At 41.3% G+C, this 26906-nt stretch overlaps 3 protein-coding genes across 5 annotated transcripts in view; 2 read left to right on the top strand and 1 right to left on the bottom strand.

Moving 5' to 3' along the window:
• sipa1l3 (signal-induced proliferation-associated 1 like 3) overlaps positions 1-13352 on the top strand; it is an 80100-nt gene extending 66748 nt beyond the window's left edge. For 2 of the 3 annotated variants that reach the window (XM_038694256.1, XM_038694255.1), the window contains exons 14-24: positions 1669-1851; positions 2350-2474; positions 3159-3274; positions 3366-3805; positions 5474-5698; positions 6470-6632; positions 6745-6919; positions 7103-7279; positions 7888-8014; positions 8399-8480; positions 9079-13352. In XM_038694256.1, the coding sequence (XP_038550184.1) occupies positions 1669-1851; positions 2350-2474; positions 3159-3274; positions 3366-3805; positions 5474-5698; positions 6470-6632; positions 6745-6919; positions 7103-7279; positions 7888-8014; positions 8399-8480; positions 9079-9273 (2008 nt within the window). In that variant the 3' untranslated portion in view covers positions 9274-13352. The remainder of the gene's footprint in view (positions 1-1668; positions 1852-2349; positions 2475-3158; positions 3275-3365; positions 3806-5473; positions 5699-6469; positions 6633-6744; positions 6920-7102; positions 7280-7887; positions 8015-8398; positions 8481-9078) is intronic. The other variant, XM_038694257.1, reaches the window with a different exon arrangement.
• Positions 13353-13732: 380 nt separating this feature from the next.
• Positions 13733-19532, bottom strand: LOC119883552 (ribonucleoside-diphosphate reductase large subunit). Its single transcript, XM_038694259.1, has 4 exons — positions 19368-19532; positions 15762-17743; positions 14272-14460; positions 13733-14171 (listed from the first exon to the last, which is right to left on the bottom strand). Exons 1-4 carry the CDS (start codon positions 19384-19386, stop codon positions 13977-13979), a joined length of 2385 nt encoding a protein of 794 aa, XP_038550187.1. The 5' UTR covers positions 19387-19532; the 3' UTR covers positions 13733-13976.
• A 1932-nt stretch (positions 19533-21464) lies between these two features.
• On the top strand, positions 21465-26789 carry qpctla (glutaminyl-peptide cyclotransferase-like a). Its single transcript, XM_038693031.1, has 7 exons — positions 21465-22219; positions 23650-23796; positions 23885-24178; positions 24570-24731; positions 24933-25032; positions 25121-25237; positions 25977-26789. The coding sequence occupies exons 1-7, from the start codon at positions 21998-22000 to the stop codon at positions 26120-26122; spliced, it is 1188 nt and encodes a 395-aa protein (XP_038548959.1). The 5' UTR covers positions 21465-21997; the 3' UTR covers positions 26123-26789.
• Positions 26790-26906: the final 117 nt, after the last annotated feature.

Genomic DNA, 26906 nt, shown 5'->3' with positions numbered 1-26906 from the left:
ATAATATTACTGTTTTGGAAAAGTAATCCGTTACACTACTAGTTACTGGGAAAAGTAATATTATTACAGTAACGCCTTACTGTAATAATATTACTGTTTTGGAAAAGTAATCCGTTACTCTATTAGTTACAGGGAAAAGTAATATTATTACAGTAACGCCTTACTGTAATAATATTACTGTTTTGGAAAAGTAATCCGTTACTCTACTAGTTACAGGGAAAAGTAGTATTATTACAGTAACACGTCAGTAACACGTCAGTAACACTGCTCGCTTAAGGTAAAAATCCCACCTTTCAAACATGTCTGACGAAACGACGAGTCTGACTATCAGGCTGCTGTTGCAGTCATGAAAGTTATTCTGTTCATCATAAAATATTGTAGAAATAGTATGTGAATCCATGAATTGAAGGTATTTCTGGCGTCAACCATTTTGTAGAGATGCTTTTCTGCATGCAGCATGACATAAATAATTAGGAATCATCTGAAGGCAAACTATTACACAGTTTTTGAACCTTCAGTTGAATAAAAAAAAATTAAATTATTAAATTATACTGGCACTTCATGCAGGTCGTCATTTCAGCATCTGTCTGAAACAAGCTGTAGATGCTCCTGTCTCTTTAAGGCCCCGCCCTCCAAAGCCCACTGTCTTTTTATTGGTCATTGTCTTATGTGTTTATCAGGAGCGAGTTCAGCGCTGCCAAAATGTAGCAAAATGTTTTTTTCAACACCCTGTTGTGTACACAAGCACACAGCATTTCCCTACGTTTTAACACCGTTGTGTTTACAAACTGGTCGCAGCTGACTGAGTAACACCTGTGACACGCCCACCAAACAGAAGAAAACATACCTCGAAGCCCGTTGCGGAACATTGCAAAATATTGCAAGTAAACATGTCGTTCTATCCGAAAACGTTGCAGACCGATGCAAAACGTTTTGAGATTGACCTCGCCCCAGGTTGCCGCAGGGATAGGGCTGCATGTGGGCGTTTGTGGGCGTGACCAGCATTCTCTGCCTGGAGCAAATGACCATATATGGAAATCCGGCTCGGTTTGATCAAACATAAAACCAAGCTGCAGGTAGAAAAAACTGTTTAAAACAGAGCATTCAGAACAGGGGGATATCTGAGGTTTTGGCTCATAGGGATTTCTTTTAAATACTTTTACCTCCATTATTTGAAGCTTTGGTCATGTTTACCATGAACTTCTGACATTGTAACATTATAGATATGCCGGAATATATGAAAAAGCATAATAGGTCCCCTTTAAACAAGACAGGTTTTTAACTTACCTCCTTCGTCAATACTGAATATTTCAATTTTATGCACTTAAAATGTTTTAAGTGCATGCATGACCTTACTCACAAGACAATACTCAGTTTTCTCTGAAGTCTTCTGAAGGAATGAATGTATTTTGTTGTCAGTTGCACACACCTTACTTGGAACTGCTGTCACTAGGGCTGAACGATGTGCAAAAAAAATCCTGATGCGATAAAGTTTACAACCACCATTAAATCCTGACAGGTTCTAACTGAATCACATTTTTGCGATGTGTTTCTCACTTAGTTTAGATCAATGGCATCTTCCTGTATGTTCCTATAGCAGCCTCACCTCTTAGTGGTCTTGTTTGTTTTTCTTTTGTCTAACCATCATCCTCTTTGTGTGTCCTCCAGGCCAGTGAGCTACCCAGAGAACCACTACAGTCTGTCTCCTGCAGGAGGTGACAGGGTGCTGCCCTACAGAAACCCCTCAGCCAGCTTCTCCTCCCCCTCTTCAGGCCTGGTCGCCCTCTCTGCAATGGGGCCACCTGGTATCACACCAGGCCCCTTCGTACGCTACAAACCCTCACCTGACAGGTGTGTGTGCGTGCGCGTGTGTGTGGTCTTTTGTTCTCTGAGCTCTCCTCCATCACTCCTTTGATTTAGATCTTGATTAAACATGTCCAGTGTTACTCATAACAACTATTTTGTGTGCTGGGGGTGGATTATATATGTTCATAAGATAGGCTGACTAATGTGGCGCATTCAGGTCTGCAGTTAGACGTGTATAAACACAATGTCTCCCGGAGGAAGGATCTATTGTGTGGGTGGCTCTTCCTCACAGCGTCGTGGTTGATAACGCCTCACTCAACCAGTTAAATGTGTTTCACTCAACCGCCATCAAGATGCAAAACAGAAACCGAAATTCTCCTCTGCTCAGTCAAATCCAAACTTTACATTTTTAGGGCTTGCTTAGGAGTTTTAGCTTATTTGTGTGTTTGAGTTAATCCTCTCTTTGTTATATCATAACTGACTGTGGTATGAACGTGTTTATTAATCAAAAACCCTCCCTCCTCCTATGATCCATCTGTGTAGATATGGAACAGGACAGCGCCCCCTGCTGCCCTATGAGCCCCACCTCAGTGTGGACATCACCTCCAGCGGAGAGTCTTCCTCAGGCTTCACTAGTCAGGAGAGCACCATGGAGCGCTGCAAAACAGGTACATCACCTTCAATAAAAACATACAAATAATGCGCAACAAGGTGTATACCTGCTGCAATAATCACTGTTTGTTTAATTAACCATGGATCACATGACTAGTTGTGTGTATGTGAAAGTGGTCCTACATAGTGATGAACCCACAGAGAATTATCTCATTGTTTTGGTTTTTGGCTGCAGTGTTTTTTCTTTTGATTCAGTGTCTCAGCTATTTTCAGCAAAAAGCTCTTAAAAGCCACACACACATACCTGCTTAGCACCAAACAGACAACATTAGGGAGTAGTTAGTGCAGCATTTGGCAGTTAGAGACATTTATTTACTTCAGTTGTTGGTAGAAACCAAAAACAGAACTAAAAGGAGAGTGATTATTAGTTCATCAGGTGGCCAATTGAATGTATAAATGGGCAACTGTTTACTAACACGCTCGCCATATTAACTTAAAAAGTGTGTGGCCAAACAATAGTTTGTTGCAGGTTTGAAGTGAATGTCTTGAACTACATTAATGGTCTCTGTATAGTTTTGAAGTGTGTGTGTTGCACAGCAGAGTAGAGATAACAGAGTACAGTTGGTGGGTGGAGGTCAGTTTTAAATGTGCTATAAGTATTTAATCCTCTTTCCCAACCTTTGGAGGTTCAGTGTAATTTGCTTTAATCCTGTGAGTGTCTGGGTGTGTTTTCTGTCTAGAACCCCTCTGGCATGTCCCAGCGTCGTCGTCTCGGGGACCAGGTGGTGGAGGGGGACAGAGAAGACTGCACAAACAGGATATCCCTGGGAAAGACTCTCCAAACAGACACTCGAAGGTCAGTCTCGTCATCCTCCCAAGTCATTTGTTCATCTGACGCCTTCTTTGCCTCGTTGCCTCTCTGAATGTTGCCTCCGTGTCCTCTGCAGGGCGAGGCTCAGTACTCCAGCCACTCCAGCAGTAACACTCTGTCCAGCAACGCCTCCAGCAGCCACAGCGACGAGCGCTGGTTCGACGGAGGAGCCGGAGGAGAGCGAGGAGGCGGGGGTTGCCTCAGCGATGCAGCTGACCCCGACCCCGAACATATCAACAAGGGGGGGTCTAACGACAGTGGCATTGACGCCTCGACCCACTACAACAACACGCGCCACGGAAACATGTCCAACAGCCAGTCCCATAAGCCCGTGCACTGCTTCGCGACCTACAGCGGTATCCCGGAACTGTCCGTGGGAAGGAGCGGTGGCGGGGGAGAAGTTAGGAGACGAGAGTCTTCGCCCATCATACCAGGCAATCAGAACAAAGGGTACCGAACAAGGACGTTCCCGCCTCCTGGCTCCAGTGCTGAGAAAATGGATAGTTTCAAACCCAGGTAAGAGACCGACTCAGTGATATGAGATGCATCTTTTATGGCATGTTTAATGAAGTGAATATTATCCAACATCAATGAATGATGCGCTGGCTTTTATTATACAGAGAGTGTCGCATTCATCACTCTTGCAGTTTAATGCTGCTTCGTTTAATGTACTTGGTAATAACACAGACTTTTAACAACTTTTGAGGAATCTTTAGTGAAAGATACACCAAGCAGCAGTTATGATACATGAAAATGTGTCTTTTAAAGGTAACATTAAGGATTCAAGCAGCCTAATCCTTGTGAAACCTACAGACCATTGCGTGATGTCCTGCTGGTGGACTTGCCTCCCCCACATTATAAATGCATGCAGGCATAAAACACACAAACATGCACGGCGTCCGACCACTCTGTGTCGGATTAAAACAATCGGTGTTTAAACCCTGAGTGCCCTCGACTCTGATGTCACAGTCTGTGCCTGGGTTGTGTTGGACCATCAACATGATATAAACACATATCACACACAATTAAAACAACAGACTTCAGGATGCAGATGATTCGTTACAGGTATTGTGCCAACAGTTTGACAGACTTAGTTGAATGGTTTGTTTTGATTAGAGGATTTTTTTTTCCTAAATGATAAAAGGGTCAGTTGAGTAATTTAGATGTTTAAATAGAAATATTGGTTTGTTTTGCATTGGTGAAGAATTGGTTTGTTAAGTAACGGACTTTTAGGGTTGCTTGTAGTTTTGTTTTGCTGTCAGTGGTTTCGTATGAGCAGTCAGTAGCATAGTATCTGTTGTGTTAACACTACCTGGACCTAAATTGCATACTCCATCTTCATTGTCTGATCAATAAAGAGGGAAGGAAGGTGTGTGCTACAAGAAAAAATTATGCTTATGTGGAAAGAAAACGTACAGTATATAAATAGCAATAAGAGAGTCAATTTACCTTCTGTAAGCTAATAGGTGCTTCTTCTGTGCTCTGGTAGTAGTTGGGCATTTTGGGAAATGAGGGTCATATCTGCCTATCAAAGATGAAGCCACAGATGGTTAGCTTAGTTTAGCATAAAGACTGGAAACAAGGGGGAAACAGCTAGCCTGGCTCTGTCCAAAAGTAAAAAAAATAAACTATAACTAATTAACACACTTTAGGGGGACTGGTGGACAGATTTTTGTGTATTTCCCCCATGTCAAAATGCTGAAAGTCACTGCTAATAGATAAGTCTTTTTGTGATATAAAGTATGATGATTGATCCTGCAAAGGGGCAAATAATTATACCATAATGTAAAATGAAGTGTTTGAACACATAAGTTAATATTTTGTTGTGTTGGAGAATATGATTTTCTCTGCACGTTCCTTGCTGTGATCTAAATATCTACTTCTGTTAAATTAAATTAATTTACCTTGCATGATGGTGTGTAACAAGCTATCTGTTTTTTGACATAATATTATTGCCTAATATTAATTACCGTCCTGTACTACATACTGTACGTGTGGCCAATCATATTTGTCTGGTCAGTATTACCTAATTTCTGTCTAATTATTCACACCAAGTAGCTCGTCTCTTCAAAAGTTCCCACCATATCAAGTGAACTGCATTCAAGACAGCGGTTTTTCATGTTGTTGTTTTACTCCATCATTAATCACGTGTTGTATATCTCTGTGTCTTGTCCGTCCTGTCAGGGCCTACACACCTCAGGGTTACAAGACTCCGACAGCTGAGAAAGCCCGGCCAGTCCGAGCCGCTACGACAACACCCACTTCAGCCCAGTTAAGCTCCACACCGCTGTCCAGCTCTGCCCCCAAGGCCTTCTATGGGAAGAGCAGACAAACCGCCTGGCAGACTGAAGATACCAGCCCGTCACCTTCAAATGCAACCACAACATGCAGCAACGGCAGCAGCAAGAAGTACGTTAGTGACTGAGAACTTCAAATGACCAGCTTTGATTTAGAAACATTTTCTTCACTAATGACGTGGGGGTCGTCACCACGTGTCTCCACTCGCTGAGTGACAATCGTATTTCTCCCAACAGCTTATATTTTTTTCCTGGAACATCACTAATGTTTAAATGTGAGTTTAGAGAGCACACTTAGAAAGTGCATTTAAAACTCTCAAACAACTTAATTCTACCTCAGTTACCATCAGTTTAAACACAGCCAAAATCATTGTGATAAATTTTTTTAATGGTGTGAGTTTGCTCGTTCTGACTTTGCCAGGAAAACTCTATCTTCTTTTTATGCAAAAAAGGATCATATACTAATTTTATGCCATAAAAACCAGTGATTCCCAGCCTCTTTGGCCCTTAAAACAAAGCAATGTCTACTTGCGACGTCACTCGTCACTGGATGCATGTCTGTCGGTGGTGACCAATACCAAGATTAGAGGAGAGTATGAAATAATAAGCATAACTCTGCAGCAGAAAAATGTTTTCCCTCTGCTGTTAATAATCTCAACACCCCTCAGGATGGGTTGGGAACCACAGTTATAAAACACAATGCTAAGGTCATTCAGTTATAGATTAGTAATTAAGTGTAAACATGGAACAGGTTCAAAGACATTATGGACCTTAAACCAGCTACTAAATTGTTTGAGTCACTGTGGAGAGACACAGGAAAAAGACACGATTAAGAAAAGACATGCTGTCTTGTGTTTTTGGTGCTCACGTCTTGTGTCTCCAGGCAGGTGGATACGAACTCAAAGAACGTGTTTGGTCAGCCTCGGCTCCGAGCATCACTGAGGGACCTGCGTTCTCCACGACGGACATACAAAAGCACCATCGAAGACGACCTGAAGAAACTGATAATCATGGACAACCCGGGAGAGGCGCCACAAAGAGATCCCGTGAGGAACACAATAACACATGCGGACCATAACATCAGGCTTCAGTCGACAGTCTTACTTTGACGAATGTGCACACACACTGGTCTGATCTCTGTCACTTTTCTCCCTGTAGTCTCCCAGACGAACCTTGCAGCGCACCTTTTCAGATGAGTCACTTTGCAGCGGGCGCAGGGAGGCCAGCTTCGCCAACTCTGAGAACCAGTCGACCCCCACTGACGTGCTGTTCACCTGCACGCTGCCCACACGCAGACACGCCGTCTCCTCCAACCACATACAGAGCAAGAAGGGTGAGTTTAAACCGCAACAACTGTTGTCTGCTGTGTGGAATTTGTCAGCTGCCAAGTTTTATTCTGTGTGGATCCAAGGAGGAATCCTGTTAGGATTGTTTTGTTCACATTCATAACTCTTGCACTTATTTCATGCAGAGGTGTGTTTACTCACTGCAGCTGTTGTCCTCTCCTGTCCTTCAGTGCCTCTGTCTGCCTCGGAGCTGTCTCTCTCAGAAGTTAGAGACAGAGTTCCCCCACTGAGGAGGCTCGATCCCGGGCTGATGCCTCTCCCTGACACAGCCTGTGGATTGGAGTGGTCCAGCCTGGTCAATGCTGCTAAAGCCTACGAAGGTGAGGACGCAGACACTTCAACATTAGGTTTGTTCAACTTAAGCACAGTGTGGGATTCTGGATGTAATATGTGGGGTTTTCTGTTGTGGTTTAGACCAGAAATTCTTGAATTGCACAACTGCTAACATTAACTAACCTCATATCAATGTATGTATGGTTTTATCATTGTTTAACAAATCTAAATTTACCCAAAATATAAGTGCTCTGTCTGTAACGATGAATTTACATTTTAAAAAGTGGGATTTGTTGGGTATAATTAACCAGTGTAAAATATGAAATCCCTGGTGGATGTGAGACATTGTCTGGATGTTTGGGGGTTGGTCGGTTTCACCTTGTCTCTGTCTACTGTCACACGACACTCCTGGGAAAGAAGAGAGACCTGTGCGTTCAGATCGTACACCTTTGTTTCCCAGCCACTGTTTCTTTCTTGTCTCCCTTCTGTCCCTTGTGTCCTCTGCAACCACGACTATCACAGCACAGACAAACACACTAGACTCAAGCCAAAACTTGATCCACAGCTTTACCTGCCTGCTGTGTGCTGAGGTGTGATTGTGTCATGTTTCCCCAGAGACACATGAGTAAAAAGACTAATTTATGCAGCGTTTAGAAAGTACAATTATGTGTCTCTGTTGCAGCACAAAGAGCAGTTTCCCTCTTCTCGCTGACTGAGCCGCAGGTTGGAGGTCCAGACATGAGACCAGTCATCAGTCCGGTCCAGTTCCACACTCCTCAGACACCTCGAACCACGCCAACCTTCAGCGGGTACATCCTCACACTTACACAGACAAAACAAATAGTATTTGTTGTAAGTAGGAAAACACCTCTAAGTATTCATGCTTTATGTCTTAACTTTGTCACTACTGCCACCTTGTGGTAAATTACATAACTGCCAGGTTGTTTACTCCTGTGTAAACAGTTGGCCGTTTGAGTTGTAGTGCCAGTTTCTGTGTTGCCAGAAAGGGTGTTTATTTTGTTTAACAGTGAGCTGCCAGAGTAAGATATTGTGTATAAGTGAGTAAGTTAAAACGGTCTTATGCAGGAAAGAACACAAACACCGGTAAAACCAGTCCTCTCTAACCACCTGCATAACCTGTACAGCAGTGAGTGTGTATTTGTTTCAATGTAATGGTGTGTGTGTGTTTTCAGCGACGAGGTGCCCAACGATTTGTCTGGTCGGCTCTACCACCTGGAAGTGATGTTAAAACAGCTGAACACTGATCTGGAGAGAGTGAGAATCTTTTGTTTTTCTCAGTTTTGCCTTTTATTTAACAGTTAAAAGTTGAAGGTCTTGAACCCAGAACATGATAGTAATGTTGCACATGCCCACTAGGATCCCCACTTTTAAACATTTTTTTAACTTTTACTCTCACACTGTAATAAATCAACTTTTTACTAACGTGTATGTTCAAGCTACTCAACAGATTCTCAGCTTTTTTGTTTGTTTGTTTACTTTAATTTAAAGGAATAATTTGACCAAAATATTTGCCTACCAGCATCTCTAAAGCTCTTAAACCAGCTCTTAAAATCTTATTTGTTTAAAACGGACGTTGTGGCTTTATCAGGGGTTATGTGCTGCTTGTAGGCAGATTTTTGTTACCAGGCTAGCTGTTTCCCCTTATTTGCAGTCTTTATGCTAAGCTAAGCTAACAGTCTTCTGCCTGTAGGTTCATATTTAGCTGACAGGTATCAATTCACTCATCTAACTCTCTGAAGGAAAGCAAATAAGAGTGTTTTCCCAATATATCTAACTATTGCTTTAAGAACAAAAAAAATTAAAGTCCCATCCATTGTCCAGTCACCATTGCTTTTCGTCTCTCTACCACCAGGAGAAGCAGGATAAAGTCGTTCTGCTTGCAGAGATGGCCAACCTGAGAGAGAACAACCAGCGCCTGCAGGAGGAGAGCCTAACAGCCAGTGAGCAGCTGCGCAAGTTCAGCAGAATTTTTACTAACCTGGACAAGACAGAGAGCGACCACGAGGCTCACTCCTTAACACATGAAGCTGACTCAAAGAGGGAGTGATGTCGGCACCTGCAGAAGAAGAAGAAGAAGAGTGTGAGACACTGAGTATGGGCGTCTGTGAGAGAAATACTCTGATTGCTCCTGATTTCTTGCACACACAGGGGCGGCGGGGGTCACAAAGATGTCACCTCACTCAGCTCCAATTGGACTGCCTTAAACCATAGAGATAGCCAGGAAAAAAAGACGATTGTGATTTTTAACACTCCCAGAAAATCTCACTAAGCCTGTGCACAGAGCAGAGACCCTCCCTCTCTAGTCACTGAGCCTGTTTATTTTTATAAACTGAAGTCTTATACACATGTCATATATGTAAATACATATGCTACTATGCCAGAGGAGCGAGTAGGAGAGGAGAACCTGACTGTGTTAGAGAACACTACATCACCTGGAGAGGCCTAATACTGTTCCTGCAGCGAATCAGCCAAAAAAGAAAAAAGACTCACTACAGACTGCATCTCCCAGAATGCACTAGAATTAATGGAGGCTCTACAGACATGGTACTGCAGATAGATGCCTGTGTGGTACAATTCTCATGTATCATTGTTATCTATATTGTACTGATATTGTAAAACGGTCGTACTAAAGAGGTGTGTGTGTGTGTGTATGATGGTACAGCGAATACTCAGAAGCATTATGGCACAACAGTGTTTGTGCTCAAGGCAAGATGCATTTTATTACCCTTTGGTGTGAGTGTGTGAGAAAACGGTTGAATGTTGCTGGTCTGTTAAAGGACGTTTGAGTGATGAACAAACTAGTTTACTGTAATATGAAACTTGCCGGCCACAATATTTTTCTTTCCTCCGTTTACATGGATGAACCGTGGCCCTTTTTAGATGTGAAGTAAGCCATCAGTGAGTGTTGAGCGAGTGTAAATGGACGATGTCATGAAGCTCAGTGACATAATGGTATCATATCTCTAATGTAGTGCATTGTTTTGAATTTTTATGCAGTGCCCTGTCATCTCAGATCTAAATGTAACGTTACTGGATAATTATTTTAACCTTCAGTCATTATAGCACAGTATCTGCTTTGAAATAGTCTTTTTTTGTAATATTTAAAACAATATTTTGGGGAAATACGCTTTATGGTGGAGAGATTTGATACCGTCAGTATCTGGAAGACTGGAAATGGGAAAAGATGGCTAGCCTAACTCTGCCCAAACGTCATAAAGTCCGCCTACCAGCACCTTTAAAGCTCACTAATTAACACATGTCGTTTGTTTAATCCCAAAACAAAAAATAATTTTTAGTGCAAGGAACCTATTTTTCTGTGTTTTTGAGGGGCTTAGGATGTCAGAAAACATGAACACTTGCTTCAACCTAAACCAGAGGTTTTCAAAGTGGAAGGCGGGATAGAGATTTTTTTATTTAAACCTTTATTTAACCAGGAAAATCCCATTGAGATTACTAATCTCTTTTTCAAGGGAGTCCTGGCCAAGACAGCGGCACAGATCACAACAATTCAGTACATTTCAGACAATTTCATAACAATTTCATAAAACTATTTAAAAACATTTACAAACCATAGATTTCATCTCCAAACCTTTGAGCAAGAGTTTAAATTGGCCTATGATATTAATAAGCAAACAGCAACACTAAGCTGTCTTGGCTTAATTCTGTCTGTCTATGTGATTATTAATATAATTATGATCCCTTGGGCATCCAGGACTTGAGCAAAACTAACCAAGTAAAGTAAGGGAGGGGCACCTTTTTCCAAGTTTTGTCTGAGGGGAGGCCCACAGTCTCAGACTCTGAAAACCCCTGCACTAAACCCAACAGGAAGTCAGCCAGTTTGAATTTAATGACATTTTTCTCCATACTCAAGCTCCATACTTTAATGAACTCCTCCTAGAGAATGAATACGATTGACTACAAATTCGTGCATTCCCTTCTTTGTAATTTCTAAATTGCGAAGTATTTTAGGATTCATCAAACAGCATTGTTATGGCAATGCAGCGAATTTTGATGTTCTAAAATAAATAAGCGTATTCACAGATTGAGTGTTTCAACTTAAGAAACAGTGGCACATCAACACACATTGTCAGATCTTTTCCACATTTTACATGTTTGAGAACTGCAGTGTCCAATATTCAGTGACTAAATCATAGTTGTCGCTCTTGCGTTTGGGTGCAAGGACCTGTTCAACACTGATTTTAATTTTATTTGTTTTAAATCACACACTTGATTTTGATAGCTGTGCCCTCATAGTATTTAGATATAAAAACAAACCATATATAACTTGTCACTTAGTGAGCTTGCTGGATTTTGCTACCATTGGATAGAGCAAGGACAGTCTTTATGCTAAGCTAACGGACTGTAGCTTTATTGTTAACGGCTAAACACGAGAGTGATGTCAGTCTTCTCACCTGTGCTAAAAAGTGAATAATGGTATTTCCCAAAAATATTAAGCTATTTTAATAATCGCGTCTTCTTTGCGTACTAATGAAAATTAATTTGTCGCCATTAACGTGAGCTTGTAGAAGAAAACATTTACTGTAGATGAAAGACGACACTGAAACTCCTTTATATCAGAACCAGTCTGTCTGTGTGTATGAGAGGATTTGTCCCTGTGTTCTGTGATAACCCAAATGAACACTAAATATGCTATTTATACAGCTAGCTTGCTTAATGATATTGTCTACTATATCTATTTTTCATACAGAAATAATGTGCGTGTGTGTGTGTGTTTCGGATGCTGGTACTGAATGGACAATTCATCCCTGCAGAGGATGGATCTTATCTTCCTGTGTCAGTTTAGCTATTGCTGATATATATTTAAAAAAAAAAATTTAAAAAGTAAATGATCATGTCCTGCTCTGCCCTGTAGAACAAATACAAATACTCCCTGGTCTGACTGGAACTGTTGAATTTTCAATCCCAACTCACTCAGGTTCCTCGAGATGCTGTTAATGACACCGTGGGCGATGTGAGGCATTGTAGCCTGAGACGGTTTTGCCATACTGTTTATATCATTGTAGTGATCCCTTTAATATTTCTGGGTGTATCAAGTCATTGTATGCACATTAGCAGGACTGTTTTTTTTATGGCAATATTTGGTTTTTATTGTTTAATACTTTGCTTTTTAAGTATTTAATTAGCCTCAAACAGACAAACAGTTTCTTTAATTATCAATAAAGTTGACTGTATCGATATCTTGATATAAATTTACACGTAAGACATCTGTATCGCCCACTCCTGCTACTAAAAAAAAAATTTGTTTCTTTCACCGACTCAAGAGGGATAACAAGTGTTAGTAGTAGTCAAGAAAACTGCCATTTCTTCCTCAGCCCGTAATTAAACTCTGGATTTCATGTTCTCACTTCTCCCTTTATTCCTTTGCAGCCAGTTTCACTCAACTTTAACTTTGATACCAGTAACGTTTATACCTGAGCCTATTTGGACCTTTCTGTTTGGGTTCAGGAATACTAACAATAATACCTGACAAATTCAGGCTATAATGTGGTTCAGAAAAGAGAAGCTCCTTTCTATATTCTGCTTTCGTGTTTGGACGTTTTTAGTTCAGTGACACACTCCTGTTGTTCCCCCTTTAGCAAATCCTTCAGTCATGCAGCTTCGCAGGTGTAGCTGTGGTTTTAGTATCTGCAGGTCTGTTTGCTTTTGTAAAAGGGGCTTGGTTTCTTTATTTTAATACATTTTGTTCATGTTATGTATAATTGTAAGCTATTTATAGCAAACACATCCCTGTTGAACAAATCAATAATGCATTATGGTTAATGGTAATATTGTATAACTAGATTTGTTTTTTAGATGTTAAATATTTTGATAATTTATTTTTTAACATTCCCACTGTTGCCGACAATAGTGAAGATGAGGGTACTGTGTTTTTATTTGTGTATGCGGTTTTACGTCTGATCTCTGTACAAAACTGATTTGTATGATTCCTCATTATTTTCCTGCGTCTTTCCTCTGTGCATCGGTACTTTCTGCTTTGTGGCGGGGGTACGTGGTGCATAGAGAAAAGGGTTTGGTTTCTTTGGGTTATAATAATAACTTGTACATTTAAAAGTGTAAATTATGTTTTCATTTTATAAAAAATTATATTAAACTACTATCAGAATATGTCAAATTGTCACTTTTTGAAATTTAAGACTTAAATGTGTTCATTATCAATTTAGCTGAAATGCACTTAAATTGTTTTTCCTTTGAACAAAAATTCAAACAAATCCTCACATTAAAGAAAAGCTGGAACCAGAATGTTTGAGATGATAAATCAATATTTAATGTCAATCGCCTCAACACCAGAGTGAGGGGGGAGTGTTACTGAAACTCTGACTTGAACACGCAGCACTAATAATCAAGTTCTGTATGACTATTTAATTCTCAATGCTGCCTTTGTTTTATGTTTTAGTAAATTGTCAGGCAAAACAAGCCATTTCATTACATCTCATCTCCCACTAAACACTGCAGCTGTTTGCCAACATTTTTAAAAATCACAACAATTTGCATGTAAAACTTTATTTTCTATAACAAGCTATCTTAACATACAGTAAAATACAATTTGTAGTTAAGTACTTGCGTTGACATAAGTGAGTTGACAGAACACTTTAATAAAATTAAATTCTATACATTCGACTCAGTGCAGTCAAGTACAGTCAATGAAAAAGGTTTTGAATTGTTAGACGCACTTATGTATCAGGCTTCAAGTGCATTTACAGGTAAGAGTGTAATTTGAGCGGATGTGTTTTAAGATCCACACATGAGGCAGTCGTCTCGGTTCTCCAGAGAACACACCATGGCAGCCATGTTACGCTCTTTGACCTCCTCCTCTGAAGCCTTGGCCGGCTCCTGCGCCTCCTTCAGCTTCTCCTTGTTCAGGGTGAACTGGATGGGGTTGGCAGCAGGCTTTGTCCTCAGATAGTACATTCCTGTCTTCAGACCCTGTGGCGAGAGGGAGGAGTGAATTTTTTACGTTATTGAATTTACAGTAGTTCTCATTCTTCATCCTTCTGTTCAGATTCATCCTCCCGGTCTCTCTTACCTGCTTCCAGCCGTAGAAGTGCATGCTGGTCAGTTTGCCGTAGTTGGGCTCGGCGATGTGGATGTTCAGGGACTGGCTCTGGTCAATGAAGGCACCGCGGTCGGCGGCCATCTTGAGAACAGTTTTCTGGGAGATTTCCCACACGGTTTTATACAGCTGCTTCAGATCGTCTGGGATGCCATCAATGGCCTGTTGAGAACAAATAAGAAGTTTGTTGATTGTCGATTCATTTTACAAGCAAAAATGCCAAACATTAGTAAATATAATATTTTGGGGTTCAGATGGTTGAACAAGCAGCCATTTTAATATGTAACCTGAGCTCTATGAATTTACGGTGGGCGATTTTTACTATTTGACATTTCAAGGACAAAAATCATTAATTGGGAAAATTATCAGCAGATTAATCAAGATTCAATAAAAGTTATTGTTAGTTGAAGCCTTACACATACTGGACCTTGGTTCTCCCAATAGCAACTTCAAGTATTTCAGAAATTATTTCTAGTTAATCATGATCAGGGGAACAACTAACATCTATTTCCTTAATCGATTAATGTGCAGATTATTTTCTAACTTTAACCAAGTTACTAAAATGTCAATCAGACCTTTCTAGAGCCCAAAGTGACCAAGAGCCCAAAAGATCTATCATTAACTGTCATAACACAAAAGCAGCATATCCTCACATCTGAGAAGCTGGAGCCAGAAGATGTCTGGCACTTTTGCTCAATTTATAATAATAAAAAATCAGTTGTGTTAAGTGGATTTTCTTTTTCAATCCAATCCACTTTTATAAAACACTGTTGACTAAAGTGCTGAACACAGTCTACAAATATATAACATACAATAAAAGGCACAACAAAGAAAATTAATAACAATAAATCACAAAAAATACAAAACTGAAAGGACAACCCTCAAACTATATTAAAAGCCAAAGAAAATAAATGAGTTTTAAAAACAGAAAATGACTCAGTAAGTCTAATATGTAGAGGCAGCTCATTCCAAAGTCTCAGAGCTGCGACTGCAAACGCAGTCACCTCTAGATTTACGTTTAGATTTAGGGACCAGCAGTGCCTGATCAGCCGATCGGAGCGAACGAGATGGACTGTAAGGGCACAAGTAGATCAGACAAATACTGGGGGGCCAAGTCATGCACAAAATTAAAAACAAAATAATTTTTTTTTTTTTTTTTTTTTTTTTAAAATCGGTACAACAGTGCACTGGAAGCCAGTGTAAGGATTGGAGAATGGCTGAAATATGGGCAAATTTTTGAGTTCCAGTTAAAAGACGAGCAGCTGCATTTTGAACTAGTTGTAATCGTGCCATAAGTGATTTGTTAACACCACTATAGAGTGCATTACAATAATCTAAACGAGTGATGATAAAAGCATGGATTTGATCGAGTAATCGTTGCAGCTCTAATCACGGCTCATTTACTTTATTTAGTCTGAAGCAGATATCAGCAGATAATCACCTTGACCCTAACCCTACATTACCTGAATGGACCCGTTGTGAGCTATCAGCTGGTTCTTCATCTCCTCGCTCCACAGCCCCCTCTCAGTCAGGTCTTTGAGCAGATGAGGATTCACGATCTGAAACTCCCCAGAGAGGACCCTGCGGGTGTAGATGTTGCTGGTGTAGGCTTCGATGGACTCATTGTTGCCCAGGATCTGGGCGGTGGAGGCTGTGGGCATCGGGGCCAGCAGCAGGCTGTTCCTCACGCCATGCTTAGCGATCTTCTCCTTCAGCAGCTTCCAGTCCAGCAGGTCGGTGGGAGTCTTCTCCCACATGTCGTACTGGAGGATGCCCTTGCTGACAGGAGAGCCTTCGTACGTCTCATAGGGGCCGAGCTCAGCGGCCAGCTCGCAGCTAGCCTCCAGGGCGGCGTAGTAGATGGTCTCAAAGATCTGAATGTTCAGTAGCTGAGCCTCGGGGCTTTCGAATGGGTAACGCATGAGGATGAAGGCATCTGCCAAACCCTGGACACCGATTCCTATTGGCCTGTGACGCTTGTTGGACTTTTCCGCTTCAGGCACTGGGTAGTAGTTAATCTCAATTATCTTGTTCAGGTTTTTCACGATTACTTTGGTCACGTGTGCTAGCTTTTTAAAGTCAAAAGTCCCCTCAGGGGTGACGTACATGTTGAGAGCAATGGAGGCCAGATTACAGACGGCCACCTCATCGTGGCTGGTGTATTCAACAATTTCTGTGCAAAGGTTGCTGCATTTGATGGTACCCAGATTCTGCTGGTTGCTCTTCCTGTTGCAGGCATCTTTGTACAGCATGTATGGCGTACCGGTTTCTGTTTGAGACTCTATAATGGCGTGCCACAGCTGCTGCGCCTTCACCACACGCTTGACCCTCCCTTCCTTCTCGTATGTGGTGTAGAGCTTCTCAAACTCCTCCCCCCAGCACTCGTCCAGCCCGGGGCACTCACTCGGACACATCAGGGACCAGTCTTGGTTGCTCTCCACTCTCTTCATGAACAGGTCTGGGATCCACATGGCGTAGAAAAGGTCTCTGGCTCTCTGTTCCTCCTTTCCTGTGTTCTTCTTCAGCTCCAGGAAGTCAAACACATCGAAGTGCCAGGGCTCCAGGTAAATTGCGAAGGCACCGGGTCTCTTGTTGCCACCCTGGTCAACATAACGCGCCGTGTTGTTGTAAACTCTCAGCATGGGGACTAGGCCGTTGGAGTTGCCGTTGGTGCCGGCGATGTAGCTCCCCGTTGATCGGATGCAGCTGACCGCCACACCGATTCCTCCAGCTGACTTGGAGATGAGGGCGCATTGCTTCAGCGTGTCATAAATGCCTTCGATGCTGTCATCTTTCATGGCGAGCAGGAAACAGCTGGATAGCTGTGGCCTGTTGGTTCCTGCGTTGAAGAGCGTAGGGGAGGCATGGGTGAACCATTTCTCCGATAGCAGGTTGTAGGTCTCGATGGCTGCGTCGATATCCATTTTGTGGATCCCAACGGACACTCTCATGAGCATGTGCTGCGGTCGCTCGGCCACTTTGCCATTGATCTTCAACAGGTACGACCGCTCCAGCGTCTTGAAGCCAAAGAAGTTGTAGGAGAAATCTCGGTCGAAAATGATGGCCGAGTTGAGTCGGTCCTTGTTCTCAAGAACAATGTCAAGCGTCTCCTTTGAGATCATGGGAGAGTGCCGTTTGTTTAAGGGGTTGGTGTAGTTGTACAGGTCCTCCATCACGTCACTGAACACCTTCTTCGTCTCTTTGTGCAGGTTTGAGACTGCTATCCGCGCAGCGAGGATGGCATAGTCGGGGTGTTTAGTGGTGAGAGTGGCGGCAATCTCTGCTGCCAACGTGTCGAGCTCCACAGTGGTGACGCCGCTGTACAGACCCTGGATCACCTTCATCGTAATCTGGGCCGGATCCACAAAGTCGGGGTTCAGCCCGTAGCACAGCTTCTGGATGCGAGAGGTGATTTTATCGAACATGACGCGCTCTTGGCGTCCATCTGAAAAATATACAAATAAAAACACATCTCATTTAACCCAATCACCGCTGTGTAATGTTGACAGCAAAATTATACAAATCAATAAATGGTAAAGATGAAACTGCTGGCTGCCTCAAACAAACAACAATCAATCATGATAAATCCAGTGTTGTTTTAATGAAGCAATACATTTAAAGTAGATACATAATTTCATATAAATATCAATTCACTTCTGACATTCAGGTTTTGCAGCTTGTGTTTTTTTCTTGGATTGCTTTTCATTCAATTTTAGTTCAGCATTTGATAAAGTAAATACAAAAATCATAATAGTTCATCCAAATATTAACACTTGCATGGTGTTAACACTGATTATTTAACTACTAATCACTGGTGGACCAAGTATTCAGATCTACTTTTACTTGAGTAAAAGTTACATACTATAGCAAAATCCTGCATTCAACATTTTACTTTAGTACAAAAGCATCAAAACATATTGAAAATAGTACAAGTAGTCATGCAGAATGGCCCATTTCAGAATATTTTATTCCTAGATTATAATTTGTGAAGCATTAATGTGAGAGCATCGCTTTCATTTTGCAGCTGGTGATAGTGATTGTAATTACTTTACAAACTGCTGGGTAGCTTAACCTATTATCAGATCATATTAGTTGATTTGTATTTTGTGTTCATCTAAAATCTGCGAAGTAGCTAAAGAGATCAAATAAAATGCAGTTCAGAAAGAAGTAAAATGTTTGCCTCAAAATGTTGGAGAAGTATAAAGTAACATAAAATGGAAATACTCAAGTACAAGTATCTCAGAATGATACTTTAGTTAGTGTACTTTGTTACATTATTGTTTCTTACTGTAGTCTTCATTTACTTGATCTGTTGTTTCTATTAGTCCTTGAACGTAGGAACTCAAACATATGCCACATTGTCAGGAGCTAAGAGCTGACTTTAGGGGTGGCTTTTATCGCTGACAATGTCCAGAACATTTTGTGAAATGTACTTTATTTCAGTAACGTTAATTATTCAATCTGCATGTATTTCAAAGAGCCTGTGGTCCAAAAGTCAAGAATGACTGCGAAGAATGTACTGGCCTTTAAAGGTGTAAAACCTACGCAGGTTATTAAGCTTTTCTTCCAAACAGAACCTGACTGAGGTCCAGACTGACTGTCAGGTTGGCCTCTATCATAACTTTGCCTTTTGGCGCCAATTATGACAAAGACTTCTGACGCAGTCCATATAACATATGCACATTAATTAGTTAGTTAACGTCAACATTCACATTCACTTGTATGCCATCTGGTCAACCTTTATCTGAAACGACATGTTTGTTATACAATATAATTAAAGTTAGCTCAGTAAAAAGATAAAGCCTGCTATTAACTCTGGTTAACTAACGTTACCTTTACTAAGTTAACTGATGGCTGTTAGCTAACGTTAGCCAAGTTACCTGCTTCACGGACTGAAGCACGGCGTGTAAGTTAAGTTTCGATTGTGTGATGTAACATCAAATGACTCAGGCTGAGGCAGAAGCAGTCATTTCATAATTACTTGTAAAGCCACATTATTCACAGTGATAGCACTGAAGCTAACTGGGGCCCGAGTTACACAGATCGACAGCAACTGATAAAGAGCTCACCTCGCTTGATAACATGCATGCTTGCACCGTGTGATGTTACTCGTGTCCTTAGCAAACAGCAGCTCCCCAGCTACAGGTTAACGGTCTCCTCGGTGTCAAAATGTGCAGCTGAACGCCAACTCCGCACAACACTCGGAGGAGAAAGCGCGAATGACTTCTAAAAAATCCCGCTAACGTTGTATTTGTACGGAAGGCGGAACCACTGTGGGTAGAGATGGACACGCGTTTCGACCAATCAGCAGCAAGAAAACACGGGACTTCGTGTGTGGGGACCAATCACAACCGTTTAGAATCTCGTCTTCCGCTTCCGTTTATTTTCCCGGATGAATATCTGGCGGGATGAAGAAGTAGGTCACTAAACACGTTTTGTTTTGCCCAGAACTGATGCAAGATGACAAATTATCCTTTACAAAGGAAACAATGTATTGTATTCACTCTATGTTCACTCCCAGGCAAAACATTAAAATCAAGTATTCCTGCAATCTAAAGCAAGTAAGGGAATAAAAAGAGAAGAATGATGCAATTATTTACATGGTGGATGGTGTGTAAGGGATTAGGAAGTTTAAGTACCAGGTTTATTGAAAAAAGTGTATTACTGCACTTCACAGCAGTTATTTCATGTACATGTTAATCATAAAAACATAGAAATTTAGAAATGAAACATCCTATATTTGATAGTTTACCATCTTCACAGATGAATTAGAAGTGACAGGAAGATGGTGAACAATCAGCCTTCTGTATAATAAAATAGTTTACTTACTACAGACCATCTACAGGCGTACAAGTTAATAAGTGCCTTGTCCTAGTATGCAGAAGTTTCTTTTTTTGTTGTTGTTTTTACATGTGATTTTCAAATTCATCTTCTTCAATTATACCAGATGTAAACAAAATTAAAGGTCATAATAATAATGTAGGAAACACATGATAGATGCAGCACATCCAGTTTAATAACCACACAGCCAAGCAGGTGGAAACATCATACATTCATAGTATCAAGGTTCAACTTTATTATCATGTGTATAAAACACAATGCAATGCTTGAGTTCTGGCTTTCCCTGCCTTAATTATACAGAATATGCAGTATAGTACACCATTATACATATACATGCATGCATTAAATATTTACATACGTGGGAAATGCACAATATACAATTGTACAATACACAATAACAATACATACTAAATAACAACAAACACATGGCCAACATAGGTCAAATTTCACCTTTAAAAATCAAAACATATGACATAAATAAACAGATATTTGTAGGGAAATATTAAATGTTGCTTAGGAAACATAAACAACAATACATTTAGTTAGTGAAAGATAGTAAAATACACAGTTTTAATTTATTTTTATTTTTGGTCGTAAAGGGAAAAACAATCTTACCAACTGAGAGATGCAGACTGCAGGAATGAAAAGCTTTAAGCTTTATATATATTTTTACACCCCATTTGAATTATTTAACTAACGCACCTAAATGTTGCATCTGTAACAGGGGCGATAACAATTTATACCTTTGAACTATTTGTATTTGTTTACAAATTACCGCAACAACTTATGTTATTGGCCATTGTTGCGTTTTATATACAGTATAATAATATATACACCTATTTTTTCACCTACTTGTACACACTGTACATAATAGTTATATGTTTACCTATCTTTGTTCAGCTTTGTTTATTGTCCTTGTTTTTATGTCTTTCTTCCTGTAATTTGTTCTTGCACCTCTGTGTAACATCGAGAGCAACTTTAAACCAGAGTCAAATTCCTTGTATGTGTACACTCTTGGCCAACAAAGATGACTGTAACTTCTTTATATAGACCAGTGCTGGGTAGTTTAATCTCTAATACATTATAGTTTATATTAATAATCTGATTCTGCAAAATAACTACTAACTAAAGCTTTAAAATACATGTAGTGGTGTAATACGTATATTTGAAATGTACCTCAAAATTGTATTTAAGCAGCCTGCAGTACTTGAGTGATGTGTATTTAACATGGTATTTAATGTTGTTTACTGTAGTACTCCTCCTGTCCAACGGGTGGCAGGAACGTACCACAACGCTGTTTACCACCCCTCATAAAAACCTAAAAGAAGTTACGCCATTTAATCCGAGAGTACACGTCTCGTAAGTGGAAGGTGCAAAATACATTTTCGCATGGACTTCTGCAGCAGAACAGTTGTGACAAGTTTGCAGTACCTGCTCATTTTGTTGCTGTTTTTCTCATAGGTAGCTGTTAGTGGATGAAAATGACACTACTAAAGAGTTTCAGCAGCTGGAGGTAGACTGAATGAATCTGGTTCTAGGTAAATTATAATGTTTCCTGGATTCACTTGATACAAGCAGCCTTAAAGCCAACCATGCCTTCAAAGAGCTGGGCTGCTCCAGTCGCATTGAGGATCGGGACCACAAGAGACAGACCATCAAATGCGAAGGATGGATCATTATGTTGAATCAGGACTACAGACTGACAGACTGTGCCTGTTTTCCTCGAGTCTGCTTCAGATCAGCGTCCTCATCGACTTCCTGGGTGGATTTACCTCCTACATGCTCCACCAGTCGGTTTGGACACGTAGCTGTTAGGACGGATCGATTTTAGAGCGACACAACTCCGCATCTCCAAGTCATGACCAGGTCCAGTCGGCGATACGGTAAGCCTCTGCAGCAGAACAACAGCAGCGGCTCTTTCCCCGGCTGTGACCGGGTGCGGATGCCCCGGGCCCGGGTACTGCTGCTCTGTCTCATCGGGGTTCTGGTGCTGGCGGTGGTGCTGGGAGTCTACCTGTCCAACGACACCGCCAATGAACATGTGAACCGCATGCCAGCTGCAGATCTGACCAAAGACAGGGTAAGAGAGTAATGCCTGATAAATAAACACAGGCTCTAAAAGGTGTCTATTGTGGGACTAGTTTGGTCCCCAAAGTGTCACTTAAAATATAATTACCCCAACCAGATGGTGGTGCATTGTCTGGACTTTGTTCTCACAGTAACCAGATATAAGACTCATAATTATAGTCTCACTATATCAACAGTACAGACTTGTTCTGTTCTGCAACACCCCCCCCCCCCCCACAGTACTGTTTATTTACCCTTAATATTGGACATATTAATAGGCCAGAGTGACTGATCAAGTCTAGTGCTGAAACTAATAGTGGATTATTCAGCAACTATTTTGATAATATATTAATCATCTGTGTTTTTTCCACATAAAAAGCCAAAATTCTTATTAAATATTCTTAAAATTACATTTAGCTTATCTTACCTTCTCCCTTATTTAAAAAAAGTCGATCCTCTATGAGTATGCAGATATTATCAAAGGTGACAAGATGTACTTCACTGAAAAGTCTATTCTCAGTGCATGTGCAAAATTTCCACATCACTCTAGTGTAAGTTGCCTTTCCGACTGCGATTGGCTTCAAAACAAGTTTTGATGTCACAGTGCTTGTATTGTATAAAAGTCAGATTTGAGAGAAACTTTCCCCCTTCAGCAGATGAATGTGGAAACAGCCTTCTGGTGTTGAACTCAATCACTACACCCTGCACGGTGAAGCGCAAACATCCAAGTGAAGCAACAAAAAAACTAAACACATTTTTGAGTGGAGGGGGAAGTGTTGAGTCTGATACCATCATCTTGGGCATTAGGCAACTGGGGTGTGCATTTTTGACTATTTTCTATCATTTTATGGAGCAAATGTTTAATTGACAAATCGAGAAAGTAATGGGCACCTTTTATCGACAACAAAAATAATTGTTAGTTTCCTTGTGTTTGATGTAGTTCATCTGTCCCTTCACTGTTATCCCATACTTTTTCATTCTGTCCCAAATCACAAATTTGCTTCTAAGGTCTTCAAAATCTTTTACGACATGTGACACCCTCTGGCTTTAGATCCCCAATACAGATAAAACAAATGGACACATACAAAATAATGAAGAGCTACAGATCCCTCCTTTGGCATGGACAGACATGCAAGAGATGCCGTATATACAGAAAATAGTGGACATAAATGACAATTATAATGTGGAGAAACAGATTGACAGTGTTGGGTGAATAAAGGGCAAACCCATATATGAAGAACGTGGATCAGAGAAGATGTCAAGCAACTTCTAGGTTCCACAAAAGCTCCTCTGTACGACCTGGAAAGAGGACAGATTCTGATTCATTAATCTTGGTGTTGTTGTTACACTTTGCTGTTTAACTCTTTGTTCACAGAGTGTGTTGTTTTTCTTTCTTTACCTGATCCCGCATTTGCTTTTTAATCCTATCTCCCATCCATCCAGTTGTCCCACAAACCCAGCAAGTGCTCTCCAGCTCAAATCCGCCGTCTGGCCTCTCAGGTGGACAGTACTCGCCTGTGGGAGACTCACCTGAGGCCGATCCTGATAGAGAGGCTCCCAGGCACACAAGGCAGCCTGGCTGTGCAGCAGGTGCGTGGAAAGACTGATAGTTTCCTTCTCCTTTACTCTCAACATTTTCCTCACTCATGTTTAATCCACCCTCTCGGCTCCGCTTCAGCACATCACCTCCACTCTGTCTTCGCTCTCTGCTGGCTGGGCCATAGACTTGGACTCCTTCCAGTCTTCGACCCCCCGTGGCCAGGTCACATTCACCAACATTGTTGCCACTCTGGACCCCTCGGCCCCTCGCAGGCTGCTTCTGGCCTGCCACTATGACTCCAAGGCTCTGCCTCCAGACCCCCGGGCCCCTGAGAAGGTGTTTCTTGGGGCCAGTGACTCCGCAGCGCCCTGTGCTATGATCCTGGAGCTTGCCACCTCTCTGGACGCCCAGCTTAGATCATTCAAACAGCAGGTGTGTTTTGTTTGTCAGTACACGAATTGATGTCGTTTGCTGTGGTTGCACTTAAGGCATAGACAGCAGTTGGAGTAGATGCTGACAGATTAGTTTAATACTTTCCTATGAGAAAGAGAACAAGCTTGAGATGCTGAGAAGAGTAATTTCTTTCTTCTTTTTTCTCATTTCATCCCTCTGGCTCTTTGCCTGCAGTATAAAGTAGAAAATGCTGACTCTATGCCCCTTGTTTGCTCTGCAGCATCCATCTGTACATAGCAGCATCTCTCCAGAGGCTGTGATTTATGCAGCCACAATAGGAATAAACACTGCGACATCACTGCAGGAAGACAAACTGGCCTCCGTTGCTGCCTTTTGTAAAGTGCGTAATTAAATTTGTCTCTCCTCCTAGAAACTTCCAGTGTCCCTCCAGCTGGTGTTTTTTGACGGGGAGGAGTCATTTGAAGAATGGACCGCCACAGACTCACTGTACGGTTCCCGTCACCTGGCCGAGCGCATGGCCAACACACCTCACCCCGCAGGCTCCTCACACACCACCATGCTGCAGGCTGTGGTGAGGAAATTGGGTTTTGCTTTGTGCATATATACACGGCATCGCATCCCGATCCAGACACACTCTAAATTATGCATGACCAGGCTGAATATAGCAGACGGCCTACACACAGCCCGTTGTAAACTTAACAAAAGCAGCAGGTCTGTCAGGCCTTTATCCAACTACTGCCCTCTCTATTTTGACTTTGAATTTTCCCTCCAGGACCTTTTTGTGCTGCTAGACCTACTCGGCGCTCCTGATCCACTGATTGCGAATCACTTTGATAACACGGCGCGCTGGTTTGACCGTCTGATTTCTGCAGGTGAGCCCTGGATGTTCCCTTTTTCATGCATATTTAAAATCCCTATCTTGTTGTGTGCACTAACTCTGCCCTCACCCCTCGCTCTCAGAGAAGAGACTCCACCGACAGGGTCTTCTGATGTCTCACCCCTCAGAGCAGACATATTTTAGGAAGGATGTGTACCTTGGACCTGTACAGGACGACCACATCCCCTTCCTTCACAAAGGTGAGTGATCAGTGCAGGAGATACTATGAGTTCCTCCTGTGCAACTTAAGGAGGATTTGTCCCTTTCTTACTGGGGTACAGTTGTAAAATAAACTCCCCACTGATGTCAGGACAGGAGAGTGACTGCCCGTCTTCCACTACAAGCTGAAAACCCACTGTTTGAAACTAAAGTAAGCTCAAATAGAACTTTAGTAATCCTGAAGGAAATTCTTGTGCCAAAGATTGCTCAAAAATACAACAACACAAGAATAAAAACAACTGAGTAATAAAATGTAATATGCACAAGAAGTAAACGCCAACCCCAGTGCCTAATAGAAAAACAATAAAAGTGAGATACATTTTGTAAATAAAAAGTAAGCCACTACTTAACATGTCTTATTTCATCAAAATAAACCTTTAAGCACATGTACATCTGTATATAAAAGGTGTATACAGTGTACATTTAACTCTTATTCTTATTTTTCTATATATATATGTATTATATTTTTCTATTATATTTTAACCTATTCTAATGTATTTGTTGTGTTGTATCTGGAACTGCTGTAACAAGTGAATTTCCCCAGCGTGGGATCAATAAAGTCTATCTTATCTTATCTTATGTACTGTAGTAGTCAACATGTTGTTTGTTGTTTGGAAGCGATGCACAATTTTTGAAGATTGTTGATCTACATTAACACAATGCTGTCAGTGATCATCATTATCTTCCTCTTTCCTCTCCCTCCCCCCTACACACATACAGGTGTCCCCGTGCTGCATGTCATTGCCACTCCCTTCCCACAGGTCTGGCACACGCTGGACGACACAGAGGAGAACATGCACCGCCCCACTGTGGTGAACCTGACCAAGATCATGGCTGTGTTCTTGGCAGAATACCTGGGCTTCTGAACACCAAACAGAGAGATATTTGTTGTGAAAGTCCAAGCAGCTGTCACATGAAGACCCCATACTGGAGTGCCACTGCTGTTTGTTACACTGATGACACATACTCGCTAAATGACCATGAACCAAATGCACAAGAGAAGAACCTGTTGAAATGAACTGAACTGTACTGTTACCAGTGTATGGAGATACCAGCTAAAACTTTACCAAAGACACAAGAGGGATGACCCCTGTCCAAATGTGTAGGCATGTGATGTGGACGGAAAGCGTCTTAAAATATTAAAAGTTCTGGTACCGGAGAAAGTTGTGAAAGTCTGTGAATTTGATCCTGTGAAAAAAAAAAATTTCATATGTAGCATTTATTTACCCCATTAATATGATTGAGATGCACTGAGACAGACTTAATAACCAGCTGAGCTCTCTGAGTTGCTGTGAACATACAGTGATAATGGTGAACGACAGCCAGGCTGTGAATAATCCTATTGACTTAATTTGGGTGAGGATCTTGGCCTTATGACCTGCTACCAAGTTTTATCTATATCTATGTGACTCTACTGCACATTATGTGTCAGTCTGATTATGTTATTAGAGTGAAAATCCAACAAATGTTATTTTATACCATGTAAAAGGTATAATACAGCGTCTGGAATAAAGTTAAAATTCATTTTCCCTAGAATTTGATGCAATTTCATGAACTCAAAAATGCAGTTAGATGCAATATATGTGGTAACATTTTACAAGCATAATCCTGTTTATCATCCCTTTAACAAGTGGATGAACCTGACTGTTG

This window comes from Micropterus salmoides, unplaced genomic scaffold (genome assembly GCF_014851395.1).
Source record: "Micropterus salmoides isolate LMB-PRFRI ecotype aquatic unplaced genomic scaffold, ASM1485139v1 Ms_hic_scaffold_3, whole genome shotgun sequence".
Classification (NCBI taxonomy): Eukaryota; Metazoa; Chordata; class Actinopteri; order Centrarchiformes; family Centrarchidae; genus Micropterus; species Micropterus salmoides.
This window is presented reverse-complemented; position numbering and strand designations above follow the sequence as displayed.